This window comes from Oxyura jamaicensis, chromosome 5 (genome assembly GCF_011077185.1).
Source record: "Oxyura jamaicensis isolate SHBP4307 breed ruddy duck chromosome 5, BPBGC_Ojam_1.0, whole genome shotgun sequence".
NCBI classification, from domain to species: domain Eukaryota; kingdom Metazoa; phylum Chordata; class Aves; order Anseriformes; family Anatidae; genus Oxyura; species Oxyura jamaicensis.
In genome coordinates this window covers 63,099,062-63,115,046 of record NC_048897.1, presented here as the reverse complement: position 1 = coordinate 63,115,046, position 15,985 = coordinate 63,099,062, and the positions used below count along the sequence as shown (strand labels likewise).

General features: G+C 35.0%; 1 protein-coding gene across 2 annotated transcripts in view; it reads right to left on the bottom strand.

Annotated features, from left to right (window-relative positions):
* Positions 1-15,985, bottom strand: part of USP47 (ubiquitin specific peptidase 47) — a 56,791-nt gene that overhangs the window by 32,652 nt on the left and 8,154 nt on the right. Inside the window, exons 2-9 of one of the 2 annotated variants that reach the window (XM_035327483.1) lie at positions 11,333-11,392; positions 8,049-8,252; positions 7,084-7,197; positions 5,847-5,985; positions 3,715-3,811; positions 2,905-3,050; positions 2,006-2,085; positions 1,074-1,223 (exon numbers count right to left, since the gene is read on the bottom strand). In XM_035327483.1, the coding sequence (XP_035183374.1) occupies positions 1,074-1,223; positions 2,006-2,085; positions 2,905-3,050; positions 3,715-3,811; positions 5,847-5,985; positions 7,084-7,197; positions 8,049-8,252; positions 11,333-11,392 (990 nt within the window). The remainder of the gene's footprint in view (positions 1-1,073; positions 1,224-2,005; positions 2,086-2,904; positions 3,051-3,714; positions 3,812-5,846; positions 5,986-7,083; positions 7,198-8,048; positions 8,253-11,332; positions 11,393-15,985) is intronic. The other variant, XM_035327484.1, reaches the window with a different exon arrangement.

Genomic DNA, 15,985 nt, shown 5'->3' with positions numbered 1-15,985 from the left:
AAACACAGCTTCAAATAGCTGGATATTTCTGGGTATGAAAAAATTTACTGCAGTCCTAAAAAGGATTCAAAAGATTGCAGTAACTTGAATTCTTTTGTGAGATAATTGTCCTTCATATCTTTACTTAGTCAAGATTAGTATTTAAAGCACTAAGCATCTTGAAACTACATTGCAGTTTAACCTAATTCTTTTCTTAACAGAATACTGTTAAGAACTACAGACTTACGCTTAAAAAAAAATGCCAACATGCTAAAAACAAAAGGCAAAAATACTTTGTCTATAATAAATAACCTTGGTAAGCCAATTATGCAACAAGCGATTGTTTAAAACAACCTTTACCCAAAGGCTTCAATTCATTCTTACTCTTTCTCACAACTCCACCTGTATTACAGATATTTTAAGCCACAACAGTGGAATTTCAGTTTGTAATGAGTTCTTTTCAGTGCTAGGAAAAAATAAAAAGCTTCCTCAGATTTACTAATATATATGCTTGCCAACATCAGTAATGCTGGAGCAACAATGATCAAGAATATCAATATACAATAGGATTTTTTCATTATTAAATTGCTCGCTAAAAGCATATGGTATTTCAGATGTGAACTTTAAAAAACACATCAATAACACTGCAAGTACACTAAAAAATTCTAAGTCAATCTTCTGTTCTTCCACTAAGATTTTCAACAATGCTATTAAAATTTAGCAGACTTCTCAATAAAGAGAACAACCCAAAGAAAACTTAGTGATCTCAAAAATATTTCGGGTCAATGATGAAAATTTTATCAGGAATAAAATGATTGATTTCTGAAGCCCTAAGGCAATAAAGTTGCATTTCCCCTCCCCTTATACATGCACCAGTAGGACTCATTGAAGGGTAAAAGAAAAAACAAAACAAAAAATAAACCAAAAAGCCAAAAAAATCTTCTAGAACTTGCTAGCTGGTTCACTGCACAAAGACGAACACCCCAAGATGGAGTATCTAGGATGATACTTACCATGTAACAAATTATACCACTGTCGCATTATGTATTCTATGTGTGTATGGATGCACTATTAGTCAGCATAATAGTACACACCACGCTAGCAAATGCCTGGTTGGAGCCATACGGGCGGATGACCAAAGGAATATCCAAGTAAGTGTCGATTCTCCAGCCTTCGTAGCCACATTCTAGACACCTTACATAGTCTTTCAGTTTGCCTTGATACAGCTGATTTATAAGATCGGCCTGAAACAGACAAATATTTAACAGTACTTTCAACAAATGTAAAACAAGGATTCTTTAGCTTTACAAGACTTTTAAATTATTATTTTAAGTCTTAACTGCATAGCTATGAAGTTAGAATTGTCACTTCCCTAGCAAGACATCCATCTCTTGATTCTCTCCCTTATTCCCCTACCCCACCACTGCAGAAAACATCCATAAAAACAGCTTCTCAAAGCACGTTACATTAAGCTTCAAGGTATACTTCATGGACACATGTTAAGAATGACTAAAAAACTACCAAAACTAAGTCTATGTTTTTTAAAAGAGCAGGCCTGGTCTTGCAGACATTTTTAATGCTGATATTGCAATCTTTCCCTGCATCTCTGGAGGTAGGTGAAGATAAAAGAGGTATTTATCAATTTATAAATATGAAAGTTGGCCGTATAACAACTAAGCTACTTATCAGAATGTAGAATGTGTTATGAATATACTGTCTTCTGTGTTAGAAGAGTGGGCTTGAGCTGCAAGAGCCCACAATATAGCTAAAAAATACTGATAGCAAGGAAGTCATCACAAAAGAATATCCAGAGTTCAGAATATTCCACTTTTAAGTGGAGATGAAAATAGAAGTAACATAAGTAACATTCAAAAATATATTTTAGTAGCATAGATATTATACAAACAAGAAAATTGGCAACTACTGTAGACTACCAATGATCTTGTACTTAGAGTTTACATTTTTTCACAATCATCCTTAAAAGAAACACACCACTGAATGAGTGGTAAAGTTTTGATACAATTACCTGTTCTGTTTGCTTCCATTTCTGCTCCAAAGCGTCAAACATGACTCTACAGAGCTCCTGTACATCATGTTGCTGCCATGCTGTTAGAAATTGAAATTTATTTTACAAGAGAAGTTATTTACCCAATATTAACTGTAGTCTGAGAATGCTTCCTAAAGCTATCAATTTGTTTTCAAGTCTCTTCCAAGGTGTTTATAACATTAATCACTACTGGGACAGCATTCAATTCCACAAGCAGTTAGCTTCCAAATTAAATTGAAAAAAAAAAACAGGCAACCAACTTGCTCAGTGTGTATAAATAAGAATTCTGCATATAACAATAAATAAGTATACAGAAGTGCTAACATGCACCATTCTAAATTATAAAATAAACTGGTTCTGACTTATTTCATGGTGATTCTCCAGAATTCAATACAGTGGTTTCCCCCCACGCCCCATTAAGTGTAAGAGCACTGATTGTGTAATTACTCCATGGAAAAATTAATGGGTTATGGAGAAAAATTATATTATGTGCAAAAGAGTTTGATTTTATGGAATTCTCAATATAATTTTCTACTTCACTGGAACGCATTTGACACTTGTGATTCAAAACAGATGTAAGTTTCTCCTGAAGAGATACTTTTTTTTAAAGAAATAGTTAACATTTATAACTGCAATGACAGCTTAATTACAAAACGAAGGTATTTTACTTTAATGGCCTAAACCTCTCAGATATTTATTTAAAAATGAAACAAAACAAATCACAACCAAGTAACAACTTAAACATTTTGATTCCATCCAAAGTGGATTCTAATAATCATTTTAAATTATTTAGGTATTTTTCCCCAGTCAACAGCAGGTTAGGCCCTTAAGAGGCAACTACTGAAGTAAATTACACAAGCTTAATAGCTGCATATTACCCTCACTGCTATCCCATCCAAAACTCCGTGTAACATCTGTTGTTTCAATTGCTCTTTTTTTGCTGGTCTGCAGTAAAACAAACAGCCTTTGAAGCTGGTATGGGATACTTGTCACAGGATCCTCTTCAGATTCTTCAAATTCCCATCTATTCACAACATTAGATATTTAACAATTAACAATGACTTGAAAATATTACTCAAAAAGACATTTAAATCAGCACCTATTGCATTTCAAGAGGTCTACCAGATTAGATGTCAACTGAAGCTCTGTTACTGGGAGAAAGTCAAAATAATTCTCCTTAAACAAAATTGCTTTCCGTTTCTTCAGTGAATGACAATGCTATTCTTTAAATGTACAAACGTAAAACAAACAAGTAAAATACTTTTGAAGCCATTCACTGCACAAATACAGACATGAACTCCAATTAGTATCATATTCCTTTTGAAGTTCAATCTTTTCAAGATGTGGAGAATTCTTTAAAAAGCTTGTCTATGCCACAGCAATAATATTTTAGTATTTCAGCAAAATCTGAAGGTGTTAAACAGGTAACATTCACTAGCCTATCCAGTTTGATATCATGTATTGAAATAAATTTTCCTCCTTTCCCCTCAGGATAACTTCTCTACTCACTTTCCTGCATCTTTGCATGTTATCCAAGCTATTCTATCCACTTTGGAATCAAGGTTTGCATTCAGATGCAATTCAATATTCAAAAGAGAAAACATTTAAAAGGTATTTCTACCACAATGTATCAGGACAGATAGCATTTACTATGATATTAAGAATCTATTTTGATCATGTATACTCACTTATATAATGCATTTCTAAATTCAGGAGTCATGAAAAGTGTTTGTAAAAGGCTGTTCAAGTAGCAAGTCATTGCTTGATTTACTAGACCCACATAACCTATAAATACAAAAAGAATGATATGGAAATAATGTAAAAAGATGTCACATCACAAAATATATTGACAATAAAACAATTGTGATCATGTTTACTCAAGAACTACATCCAGCTGTTGTCATTTTTACTACATAAATTGAGGCAATATTACAACTGCTTACTTCAGTAAGCATTAAAAAGACAGTTTACCCAGAGATATTTTCTTTGAATTACACAAAGCTACTTTAATTATCACGAATTACATTTCACAATAATAAACAATATTTAATGTTGACTTCTCCACCAATGGAGACATAGATCACACTAAATAGTTTTAATAGTTAATTTAAGTATTTTACAGAAGTCTAGAATCTGTTAATAAAAATTTTGTAAAGCAGCTTGCTTATTGCCTAGCTGTCAACTAGGAAATATCCTAGTTATAATGTAATTAAAATTTGTATCAGTATTTGTTTGTATTAAAGCCTGAGAGCTATAAACCAAACATCTTGAGTGCCAATGCACATACATCTTTTTAAATATTCCATAGTAACTAGAAAAGCTACTAAAAATTAGTGGGTTTTGTTAGCTGAAAAAGGAGATATCTATATTAACCTTACTGTCATTTTAAGATTTTCTCCAAGGTATATAACATTAATAACAGCTGATACGCAAGCAACATATACTGAAGCACCATGTAATAAAGTAAATACTCTTATTCATACACTGAAGCTCTTAGTATTAAATACATCTCAGTTTCATATTAGTAATGAAGAGGCAGCTACTCCATGCAAAACACAATTTTTGAGAAGAGGCTAACTTTGTAAGTTAAACAGATAAACATTCTTATCAAAAAAATCTCGAGCAAGAATGAACTGGTGGTAATATGTCAGCTTTGTATATGCTCAAAAAAACTTCATACCAGGAATTAGTCTTATTACTGAGCTACAACTTCATGGACACATAATTACATATATGAAAATAAAAAGCAAATGCTAATGCATGTTGCAGGACTCAGATTAAGAGCTCAGCAAATGGATTAAGAACACCTGCCTTGAACAGAAGGGTTGGACCAGGTGACCTCCAAAGGTCCCTTCCAACCTCACTAATCTAGTGCTTCTCTGAAAAAAAAAAATGTGAGCTGAGTGCTTGTAGAGAAGATGGGTAAGAACACGAACTAAGAATCTAGAACGGTATGAAATTTGACAGGGATGTTCGCAAACATTTCATGTCTGTGATGTTACAAGAATTTAGTATCTGCCAATCTTCATAAACAAATGGGGAGTGCATAACTTGATACCAAAACAGAGCTATGACCATGAAAAATATGAGATTCCAACCAGCTTCTTTTACTCTCCCTTCTGGCAACCACTTAAACTGTGCAACATTTCCTTTGAGCCAACAGAGAGGGAAGGGCTGCAACACACAGACTGTGGGAGGTGGCAGCAGCTGCTGGCTGGCTGGGCAGAGGCTGCCTTGTCCTCCCCTCTCTGCACAGCAAAGAGGGATCTCCCCTGGCATTGAGATGTGCTCCCCTTTCCAGAGGGAGTCTCTGCTCACTGGTGAGGTGCCAGGCAGTGGATGGAAGAATCTCTTGGCAATCACAGTAGAAGCAGGGAAACTAGAACTGAGGGGCTGCAGGAGAAAGATTATAGCTAACATCCGGAGTGCAAAGACTTGGGAACAGCCCCTCTTATTAAATAGCATCAAGAACTCATCAAGCTGCAACTGAAAACACAGCTTGGGATGAATACTTTTTGGTAATACAGTCACAACTTCTCAGCCAGGGACACAGCAGTGGATTAATACGGAAATGGAGGGTGGAGGGTCCCTGCCAGTTTGAATTGCACTGATAGCACTGTCAATAGATACAGATGGGAGAGATAGAGCTCTTCTGCTTCCATAATGTCACAGAAAACATGATTGAAGATGTATAGCATGGTGGTTCCCCCTTCCCCCAATAAATTGGGATTTCTTTTGAAAATCCTTGAAGATGCTGCTATTTCAAAGTACACTAAATAATAACAAATTAGTAATGCCTTTACAAGAGAGAACATTATACCTGTCTCTGATTTGCTCAGGACTGAAGAATACGAGTAGCTTTGACTGACATAATCACTGGCACAGCCAACAGAGCCTTCTCTTGGAAGTGGGCCTATAAATCTGTCTTGCATACTGTCATCTGTTGCACCTGATTCCTCCTAAAACATAAATGCAATTTTATGCAAAAATTAAACTTTTTTTTTCTGAAGTACCTAGAAATTTTATTTCTTTTATAGATAATAAATCAATTTAATATACCACACATTTTTTACTTTTAACACAAAACAGCAGATGTACAGTTGCTTGTGTAACATTCAATTCTGCCCTCCAAATTCCCAGCTCCTTCAGAAAGCGTTCTTTGTGCTAGTGGAAGGAAATACCCTTTAAAATACTGTATAATCAAAGTATTCTAATGCATACAACAAGCAAGCTTGCAATTTATCATCTCCTATGTCTCAAGTTTACAGTACTAAAATGCAAAATAGAATTTTCGTTCCTTTTTTTGGTATGAAAACAATTCAGTATTCCTTCAAAATTATCCTCAAATTCTGACCTTGGGTTTTATTTTTTTTTTCTTTTCCAGATAATGAAGCCCATAAAAGGCTAAGTAGGCCTTATGCTGACATAAGAGTTGAGTAATAAACCTCCATATATCACCAGTCTACCCGAACCCCATTTAAATAAACTGTACCTATGTTTATCTTTTACTATATCACATATTTGAGGAACAGCAATTTTCCAATATTTTGTTACAGCAGACAATTGCTTGCAGAAACACTGATCATTTTTTTAATTTTTAAATAAGGTAAAATTGGAAGCAGATAATTCTGCTGTTGATACAGCACTATCTTTTCTGAAAAGTACGTGAGTGGCCTAACATTGCTTTCAAACAATCACAGGAAAAGGAACAAGTATATAATTAAACCTGTATTATTAAGACTTATCTGTAAACACGTCAGATTAATTATATAATCTTACAAAATTATCCATAGCAAAGCATTAGAGAAATACTTGACGAGTATGAATAAAAAGTAACATTAAATCATTACTAGTGGAATTGGTCTTAATTCAAGATAAACCTAGAAGCATAACATAGCAGTCTAAAAGCCTGTTGAGGTTCCTGAGGTAGTATCTTATATGAAACATATAGCCCAATTTAATTTCATTTTCTGACATTATGAAAAGAGCAATACACATAGCATACATCTATTCTCCCAGCACTATATCTTACGTAGCTGAGTGAAGATTTTACTTACCGATGTTATATGAGGTTGCTCACCATCTTTATCTGTCAAATGTAGAAAATTCTTCTTCCCTGGCTCAAAACCAGCATCAAGAATAGTTTTGTCACTGTTCTGATCTATTGGAGTCTGTTAAAAAAATAAAGTGCTTTATTTTTTTAAACAGATTTATATGCAATTAACAGATTCTGTCCAAGTACATTGCTTGAAGTAGCTTCTGGCACACTAAGACAAGATGAAACAAAACATACTCATTAACACTGGAAGAACCTGGGGGCAGTTTAAAAGTTTAAATTAAGTATTATAGTACAGTTTAATACTCAGAAGATGGACAATCTATTCAGGAGTCAAGCCATTAGTCCGCAAAATTCCTGCGGAACAGTAAACCCTACAAAGCCTACATGCACTTTTGTTTAAAAAAAAATGAAGTTCAGCAAGCACAAGCATGTCTTGAAATAAACTGTTTCTTAAAAAAATCTTCTAAAGTCTTCTAAATGCGTCTCTGAGAATCATATTAACCAAAACCAACACTGATTTACAATAAAGCACAGAAATAATGTTAGTCTTTTTTTGGTACGATACTTCAGACAGATATAAGAAACGTGGAAAGTTTCTCAAACAAGACCACAGGAAACTGAGAAAGGGGGTTAATTATCATAGGAACTATTACTGAAAATACATACTGAAAATGAAAACTAGCATTAAATCTGAATGATATTAAGTTCTGTTTACTGATTAAGTACGTGTATCAATTCAAAGCACATTTTGAGATTAAATTGTAGATATAGAACAGTAACATTCAGCCAAATCAAAACAGCAGTGTCAGCCTGTTTTGCTGCACATACTACAAATTTTTATTAGGATTAATGAAAAAAATAACTATGAAATATGCAATAGGCAATACAGCTAGCATTTTTTTCTGTAATATGAAGCCTCAAATGTTTGTTATTAACAGGAAATAAAAAGCACTTTTGCCATACCGTATCAGTTACATTATCTCCATTTCCCCACACTAAATCAAAGGTTCCATTCACATAGCCCACTTTTGAAGCCACATCTTCAAACAGCTTTTTAAGCAGAGTGGAAGCTGGAAGGTTCAAAGTAACACGTTCATTCACTGTCTTTGAATTTGTGGTATCTTGTATTATACACAGCACTCTGGGCTCCTCAGCAGCACTTTCCACCTGAAATGACAGCAGGCAACAATCCAGTGAGTAAAGCTAACAACAATTCAGATCTTAATTGAAAAATCAAAACAAGATTTCACAAATAAGATGTATTATATTTTATGACCTAAGGATCCTAAAAGAGGACTTAGTTCTCTTATGTCTGCTTTCATAAATAAAGAACCCTTAAGTTTTGGAAAACCTATATCAAAATATGCTTCATTTTCATAGAACAAGAAAGAATCTGGATGGGTGGATCAACACATGGTGAAATAAACTGCTCAAGTTTAACATACAACGTTAGCCTTTAAGCAGATAGAAGACTGTCAAATCAGGAAGAGACTTTCAAATCATCACTTCAAGCTCATTTAGCTTTGACACAGTCCTAAATGCTGTTGACATAGAAATATACCTTTTGTCATTTCTCCAAATGCAAACCATATCTCTAAGCCTCCAAATAATCTTGGAAGCTATCCACTAAAACAAAAAAAGTCTCTTCATCAAGCCACCATCAATTTTCTTTTACCACATCCACTGCTGGGTGAGTTGCAGAAGACATTATTCTGCCTAAACATAGTAAGAAAAATTAACATTGAGCAATGGCAACTAGGTAGTTCTCAAAGCACAACAAGGAAATCTAAAACAGCACCTTCAATATATTTGAAATCAATATTGTAACAATCTTGAGTGATTGTTACTAAAGTAACAATTTTGAGTGAAGAATGCAATGGAATAGAGGTAAAATTTTATAGAGCCAGATAAGCCAAGAAAATGGCATTTTCCTAACACTTAACACTGAAAAACAAACAAACAAACAAAAAAAAACAGGAAGCCAAAGATCTAATGAAATACAATCAATCATCTCAGTTATCTAAAGGATTTGCACTTCTAAAACAGGGAATAACTAATATTTAAGTACAGGTCACACAAGAAAGCATGAGGTCAGTAAAAGGAAAAATTAGTCCCCAAGTAGTCAGCCTTTTCAACTTGTGACACAGGAAATATTAGTAATGCATGTCAGACCACCCAAATTTCACTTCATAGCTAAAGAGCACATCATCAAGAAAGGCAAACAAATACATGCAGCACTATCGTCACTTTCAGTGGATAAAATATTAATATACAGCAAGAACTGTGTTCATGCTAAAACCGTAGGCCATGTCGAACATCTAGAGAATACACAACTACAAAGAGCTAAACAACTTTAATGTTCCTTGTATTTCTACATAACCAAACAACACAGATGATCAAAGTGGTACAGTCCTATATGAAAGGTCTTAAATACTGAACCTCTTAAATTAAGAGAAACAAGTGTTTTAGCTGATCTCTTTATTCTCCACAATTTCAAGATCAGCCGACAGTCTTCGTGTAACTCAAAAATGAAACATTAGGTAACGGCAGCATCTATTCCTGTCACCAGGAGGAAAAAGTTGACAGAGACAGGCAAATACAGCCACTTCTTCCCTATCCTAATCCATATTGTGTTAGCTTGCTTTAGACTTTTTTCTTAATTTAAAGCCCAACTTCCCTTAAGAATTTAAAGTCCAATAAGTTTATCAAGGATACCGAAGATTTCAACACAGGACATTAGCTGCATGCTTAAAAATATGCAGTGCACCACTTCCAGCAAATCTGCAACTTGTCAGCTTCATAAATAACCTTGACTGCAGAATGCAAGGTTTATGAACTACTTTCCAAGAAGACATACAAAACTATCCCTGAAGCATTAGCTACACATTAAGGAAACATAGTTCAAGAGTAAAAGTAGCTTTGATATACGTAGACTAAAATTAAATTTCACTAGTGATTACTCCTCAGGATAGGTTATTTCCATTATGTTTTCCAGCACAGAGCACCCCCCTCCCCCCCTTTTTGATCAAACAATAGGTATACAATTTGAATCTTTCATGGTATGGTTATGAAAGAGAAATTTATGGCCCAGTTCAGTAGTCCGCTTTCCTGATTCTTCTGGAGAAGATCATCAGAAGCTAAAAACCAATAAACTCATAAAAGCACCTCCCGTTCCAGCCTACAGACCTTGGCTTGCTCTGGGTCCAACAGTGCAGAGCTTAGAGGCATCTGGTACTACTCATACAGCTCCCTCTAGAAAAAAATATGTTAACTCTAGTTTAAATAGTTCCCACAGTAATTTTGTACTGACCCTACGTGACTCCAGCAGTAACAGTTCTCCCTTTGAGACTCAATTCCTTTTTGTTCTGCCTTCTCGTAACCAACACCACCATTCCCTTTCTCTCTGCAGAAGATACCTATGAATTCAAATCCTCCTACTCAAGCTTTCTCCCCTGCTTTTGATAATAAATCAGTTCTGACTCATACAGAAAATAATTATGCTCACAGTATCTGATGGATGGAGAACTCCATAAAGGAAATAACATTAAGGGAACAAATTACAGAAGATTACAGAAGATTTGCTGGTTGGGTTGCTGGATGTTCCATGCCAGACAAATCCTCTCTTCCTCGTTCAGATGTAATTCTGACAGACTGAACTGGTTTAACTCAGGGATAGTATAGCAAAAGATATTAAGCCATCATTTGAGCTGTCACTGTTCCATGCTCACAGTAAATAGGTGAAGCAAAGACAACCTCAGTGCAACTCTGTTCATATCTAACTTTCACATACACCATCAGAACTATCAGACTACACAAACATCTTATTTGGGGCTTTTTAACAATAAAAATACTGTAAAAGGCAATACTGGCCAGTGATCAACCTCTGAACTACTTTGCCAGACCATTATCAAATCAAGGCCACAGCGTAAACAAGAAACCCAATTTTAATTGCTACATAATTTGGTATACAATGACAGCTACACAATTATAGTTTTTGATGAAAAAACAGAAGGCTACAGAAACACAATGTAAAAGCATATGAACATAACAGCAGAAACTTCAAACTGAGTAAGACTGCATTTAATATGTACATAATCCCAGTATTCAAGAACATGCACAAGAATTCAACAGCTCATGCTCTGGCTTCGAATGCTCATTTCTCAGCTCATGCTTCGAAATAAGTGCTACAGCATCATGCTGTTACTATATATCTCAGTTATTTAATAAAGTTGATTTCATCTGTCTACCTGTGAAAATTTCTTCTTCATTTCAGCAAAGATACTCTGTCTGCAACTCCAAAACATATCCTATAGTATATAAAAAGAAAATTAACAAGTCATAATTCTTTAAAATAGTAACTTTTTTTTCATAAAATCAGTTTTATAGTGTAAGAATTACTAAATTCCAAACCACCATTTGCAGAGTAACTTGAAAAGGAACACCCTCCAACCCTTGTAACAACAGAACAAGTTCTCTATTAACATGTTAGCATTTAAATCATTACTGAGTCATCACAAAAAGTTAGTAAATTGGGATGTACCACAGACTACATTTCATAACATAAAAAAGCAAGTGTATAAAAACAATTCAGGAAGTAAATTCATACAATAAATTAATTTGTTATATTAAAAAGGCCCCCCAGAGGTAAACATATGAACATATGAAGCTGTTCCTTCATGGCTCAATTATTTTCTCTAGGAAAATTTATATTAGTATGAACCGTTTTGAAGCATCCAACTGGGGATAATAAAAGTGATGAAATTACTGACTTCCCTTATTCCTGAAACTCTTAAAGAAGAGTTTTCCTTAGTATCTATCACACCACCAAAACGCACCAATAAGCATTATATATACAAATCTGTTTTCCAACTACAGACATCAAATTAATTGGTTTCTGAATCTGAAGCATTGAATTTTTTATTTTTCCATAGAAGAAGAGAAAATGAAGAAATTTGGAAATATGCATGACAGTAGCTTAGTAACTTAAGTTGCAGACCCTCCACTGCGTAAACAGAAAAGCAAATGGCTACTTAAAGCTGCAGTTTGGGAAACCATCCTATGATTATTTTACCACAGAATTCTTCTCCAGTTAGTCTTTTGGTCAAATGGTTGGGATACTCAAAGTATGTTCCATATTACATTAAAAAATAGCAATTTCAAATGTTAACCTTCTAAAATATTAAAACACTGACGCTTTCATCCCAAGTCACTCCATCTCTTATACACTCCCATTTCTATAGAGGAGATGAGGTTCTGAAATCTATGCTAGGAATTTTTCGACCACGTTTTAGACCAGACTTGGAAAACAGTTTTTATAATACTAACATGTAAACAACAAGCAGGTTGGATATTTGCAGACATTCCAGAGAGCCATTCTACATCAGCATTTTCCTCGCGTACCTTAAAAAAATATCAAATTGGTGATCTATATGGATATATGTTGATGCAATACTGACATGCAAAAGCACAGTGGTCTTAACACTGCTTTTAGATGTGGCTTGCCATTTTTCAGCTTTGAATCGCTAAGTTCATTAAAATTCCAAAGCAAGCATTTTACTAGCCTTATCAGGACATAGTGAGAGAATATTTTGTTTTCAAACGATAGAAGACTCTCCCAAGATTTTAACTCCTGTTTAAATTTTTATAAAATTTTCAGAGATTGAAACTTAAAAGTTAAACTTCATGTACACTCTACTTGAAGTTTTCAAATTCCATTATTGCAAACAGAGAAGAAAAAAACAACAGCATGAAACAGTAAGCAAAAATTACAAATTTAAAGTCAAGAGTTTAAATAACAGATGTGCAAAGTTTGGCTGCCAAGCAAAGTTAATGGCCTATTGAGACTTAAAATTATCATTAGTTTCTATGTCCTATGATCACTAATTTCTAATGCTCTATAATGATCACTAATTTCTAATGCTCTATAAATAATTCTCACAAATCATGTAACAGAGGAAACACAAAGATCAGTAGCAAGTGGCAAGGGTAAACATGTTCACATTCACAAAATGACTTGGATGATTAAGCCTAAAGCAGCAATTCTCAAACTTCATGTAGCATCAGCAACAATCAGCAGACCATACAAAATGCATACAAGTGACTACTGTTTATCACATTACTGCTAGGCAAACTTTGGAGTGTGCATTCCAAGTCTGTGTAACTTTCCAGCAATTAAAAATATAGTTAAATTTGGTAGCTTAAGTCACAAAAAAGTAGTCTGATTTTACCTCTGAAGTATCACTGCATAGAAACATTCAGACACTACAGTTCAACTGACCAGAAGTTTCAACTTTTTCAGTGATAACAAATTATTGCAGATCTGCCCCTTGAGAAACCACAACTACATTCCAGCAGTGTCTTCACCTGCTCCAAGAGGTCCAATCCATTGAACTGGACGAGGCATATTGGCAGCACTATGTCTTGCAGAGAACAGGGAGGCCAAAAACTTTTACACAGCAAGCAATGAGAAAAATCACAGAGCTGGGTTACCATCTCCAGTCTAAAAGCTCCCTTCACCTTGTGCATTCTGAACTATGGATCTCAGAGCCCTTACAGCTCACAACTTACTCATCCCCCCAGAGTTGGGCTAGTCATGTTCCATGCTTTTGCCAGCCCTGCAAAACTCTTCTTCAAAGGCCAGTTTCTCTGATTCAGCCAGGTAAGCAGGTACATGCTCTTGGAAAGCAACAAAGTGGCTAAAAAATATCTTTGGAATGAGCAAAGCAAACAGCACCACTTTGGACACTGCTGCAATTACTAACCTACAAAAGAAAACAGAAATCTGACACGTACTTGACTGCATTTTGGAGGAAAAAAGCAACTGTTTGAAAGAGTTTACTTAGTTAACTCTGTCAGAGCATAGAGCTGTTTGTTACTCAAAGTTACCTCTGCAGCCGTATTGTAGTTAATTAAGGAATAGAAGCACCTAGAATTCATTAAGAATGCCTGAACCAAAAAATATTTTTATAAGAAAGCATTTTACAGTACAGTTGTGGTAAAAAAAAAATACACTTTTTCTAAATACTAATATAATGAGCAGAATCATTTTGAGCTCTTAACTTGATGCATCTCGTACTACAACTTTTTCTGAGGCAAAAAAATCTTTAGACTTTCCTTTTTGCTAGGAACAGGAAGAAAACAGGAAAATAAGAAATAAAACTACCAAGTGGATTAAAAAATCTTGGAAGTGATACAATTGTTTTAATTTGAAATCAACATGTTTAACCTCACTGTTTATCAGCTTTTAATACCCATTTACCTGTACTGGATTAAAAATTCCAAGTAACTTCTCCACCCCCACAATTACACTTAAAGATTTTAAATGCATCACGCAAGGAGATCCATAGAATCATAGAATATCCTGAGTTTGAAGGGACCCATAAGGATCATTGAGTCCAACTCCTGGCACCACACAGGTCTACACAAAATTTTAGACCATGTGACTAAGTGCATAGTCCAAACACTTCTTAAACTCCAACAGGCTTGGTGCAGTGACTGCTTCCCTGAGGAGCCTGTTCCAGAGTGTGACAACCCTCTCCAACTAGAATTTACAAAAATACTTTGGAAAGTTGTCAATACAGTCAAAATATTAGGCTCAAAATCTACACAGGCTGGCCCAATTATGTCCCCCATTACAAAGCTTTAAGTCTAATTTCAACCTTGTGAACCTGGTGCTAACTCTAACATCACAAACTGCTCCATTATTTCAACTCAAATGTTTGCAGCACTAGATCCTTGGTTATATTGTTCCTCTCTGCTTCAACCTATAGCATTAAACTATGTTTTCATCTTCAAAAGATGAAAGCCATCTTTCATGGCTTTTGATATACTTTAAAAATAATTAAATCAATACCTAAATGAGATACCTAAAATCATGCCAATTACACTGTAATTATGATACACTTATGCAGTAATATGAACATATATTTTGGAAACTCAATACGTAAAACTGAAGAATTTACAATGCACTAAAAACACTCCACACATTTGAGGCAGGTTGGAGACTCTGAATGCAACAATGCATCAGCTATACGAGGAGTTAAGGCTTGAATAGCTTCAAGGGCTGCCAGAAGAAGCAGTCTTGCTCCCACCTGCTTACTTCTACCCCCACTGTGTCCCCTTCCTTGTGCTGGTACAAATGGTCATGTACCTACATGTTAAACTACCTCAGAATAAGTAATCCTTCTTAAAATTAATCCTTTCTGGTTAGTTTTCCATAGAATCATTCAGGTTAGAAAAGACCTCTAAAATCATCTAATCCAACCTTTAACCTAGCCCCGCCAAGTCCACCACTAAACCCTGTCACTAAGCACAATATCAACATGCTCTTTGAAGGGATGGTGACTCATCTACTTCTCTGGACAGTCTGTTCCAATACTTCACAACCCTTCCAGTGAATAATTTTCTTCCTAATGTCCAACCTAAACCTCCCCGTTTTCAGTAGGTTAGCTTTAATCTGAGTCAGTCTTCTAGTTTCTCAACTGAATGCTTAATTCTCTTTGAAAAGCATCAAGCGATATACCATTACCACAGAGTAATAGTAGCATTTTAACTATGCATATTATATGTACTATACTTAAATTACTAAATACCAAAACCACCTGAAACTGCTGCAACTGTTGGTTTTTTTTTTTTTTTTGGTAACCTAAAGACTGAAATTACACCCTCCATCCTTTGGTATGAGTCTCTGTAAATGTCAGTGCTGCTTTACAGGAAAAGATGAGTATCTCCCCCTTCTGCTTAGAATGGCCTGGAAAAGCAAAAAGTGTCATTATTGCAGCAATCACATTGCTTTCACCCTCACCCTGTGTCTTCCAACCTGCTGTAGACAGAGGATAACTGCAGGAAAGCATGGAAGAAGGCTGGAGCCATAATAGAGACTGATAGCCCTGGCCAGATGA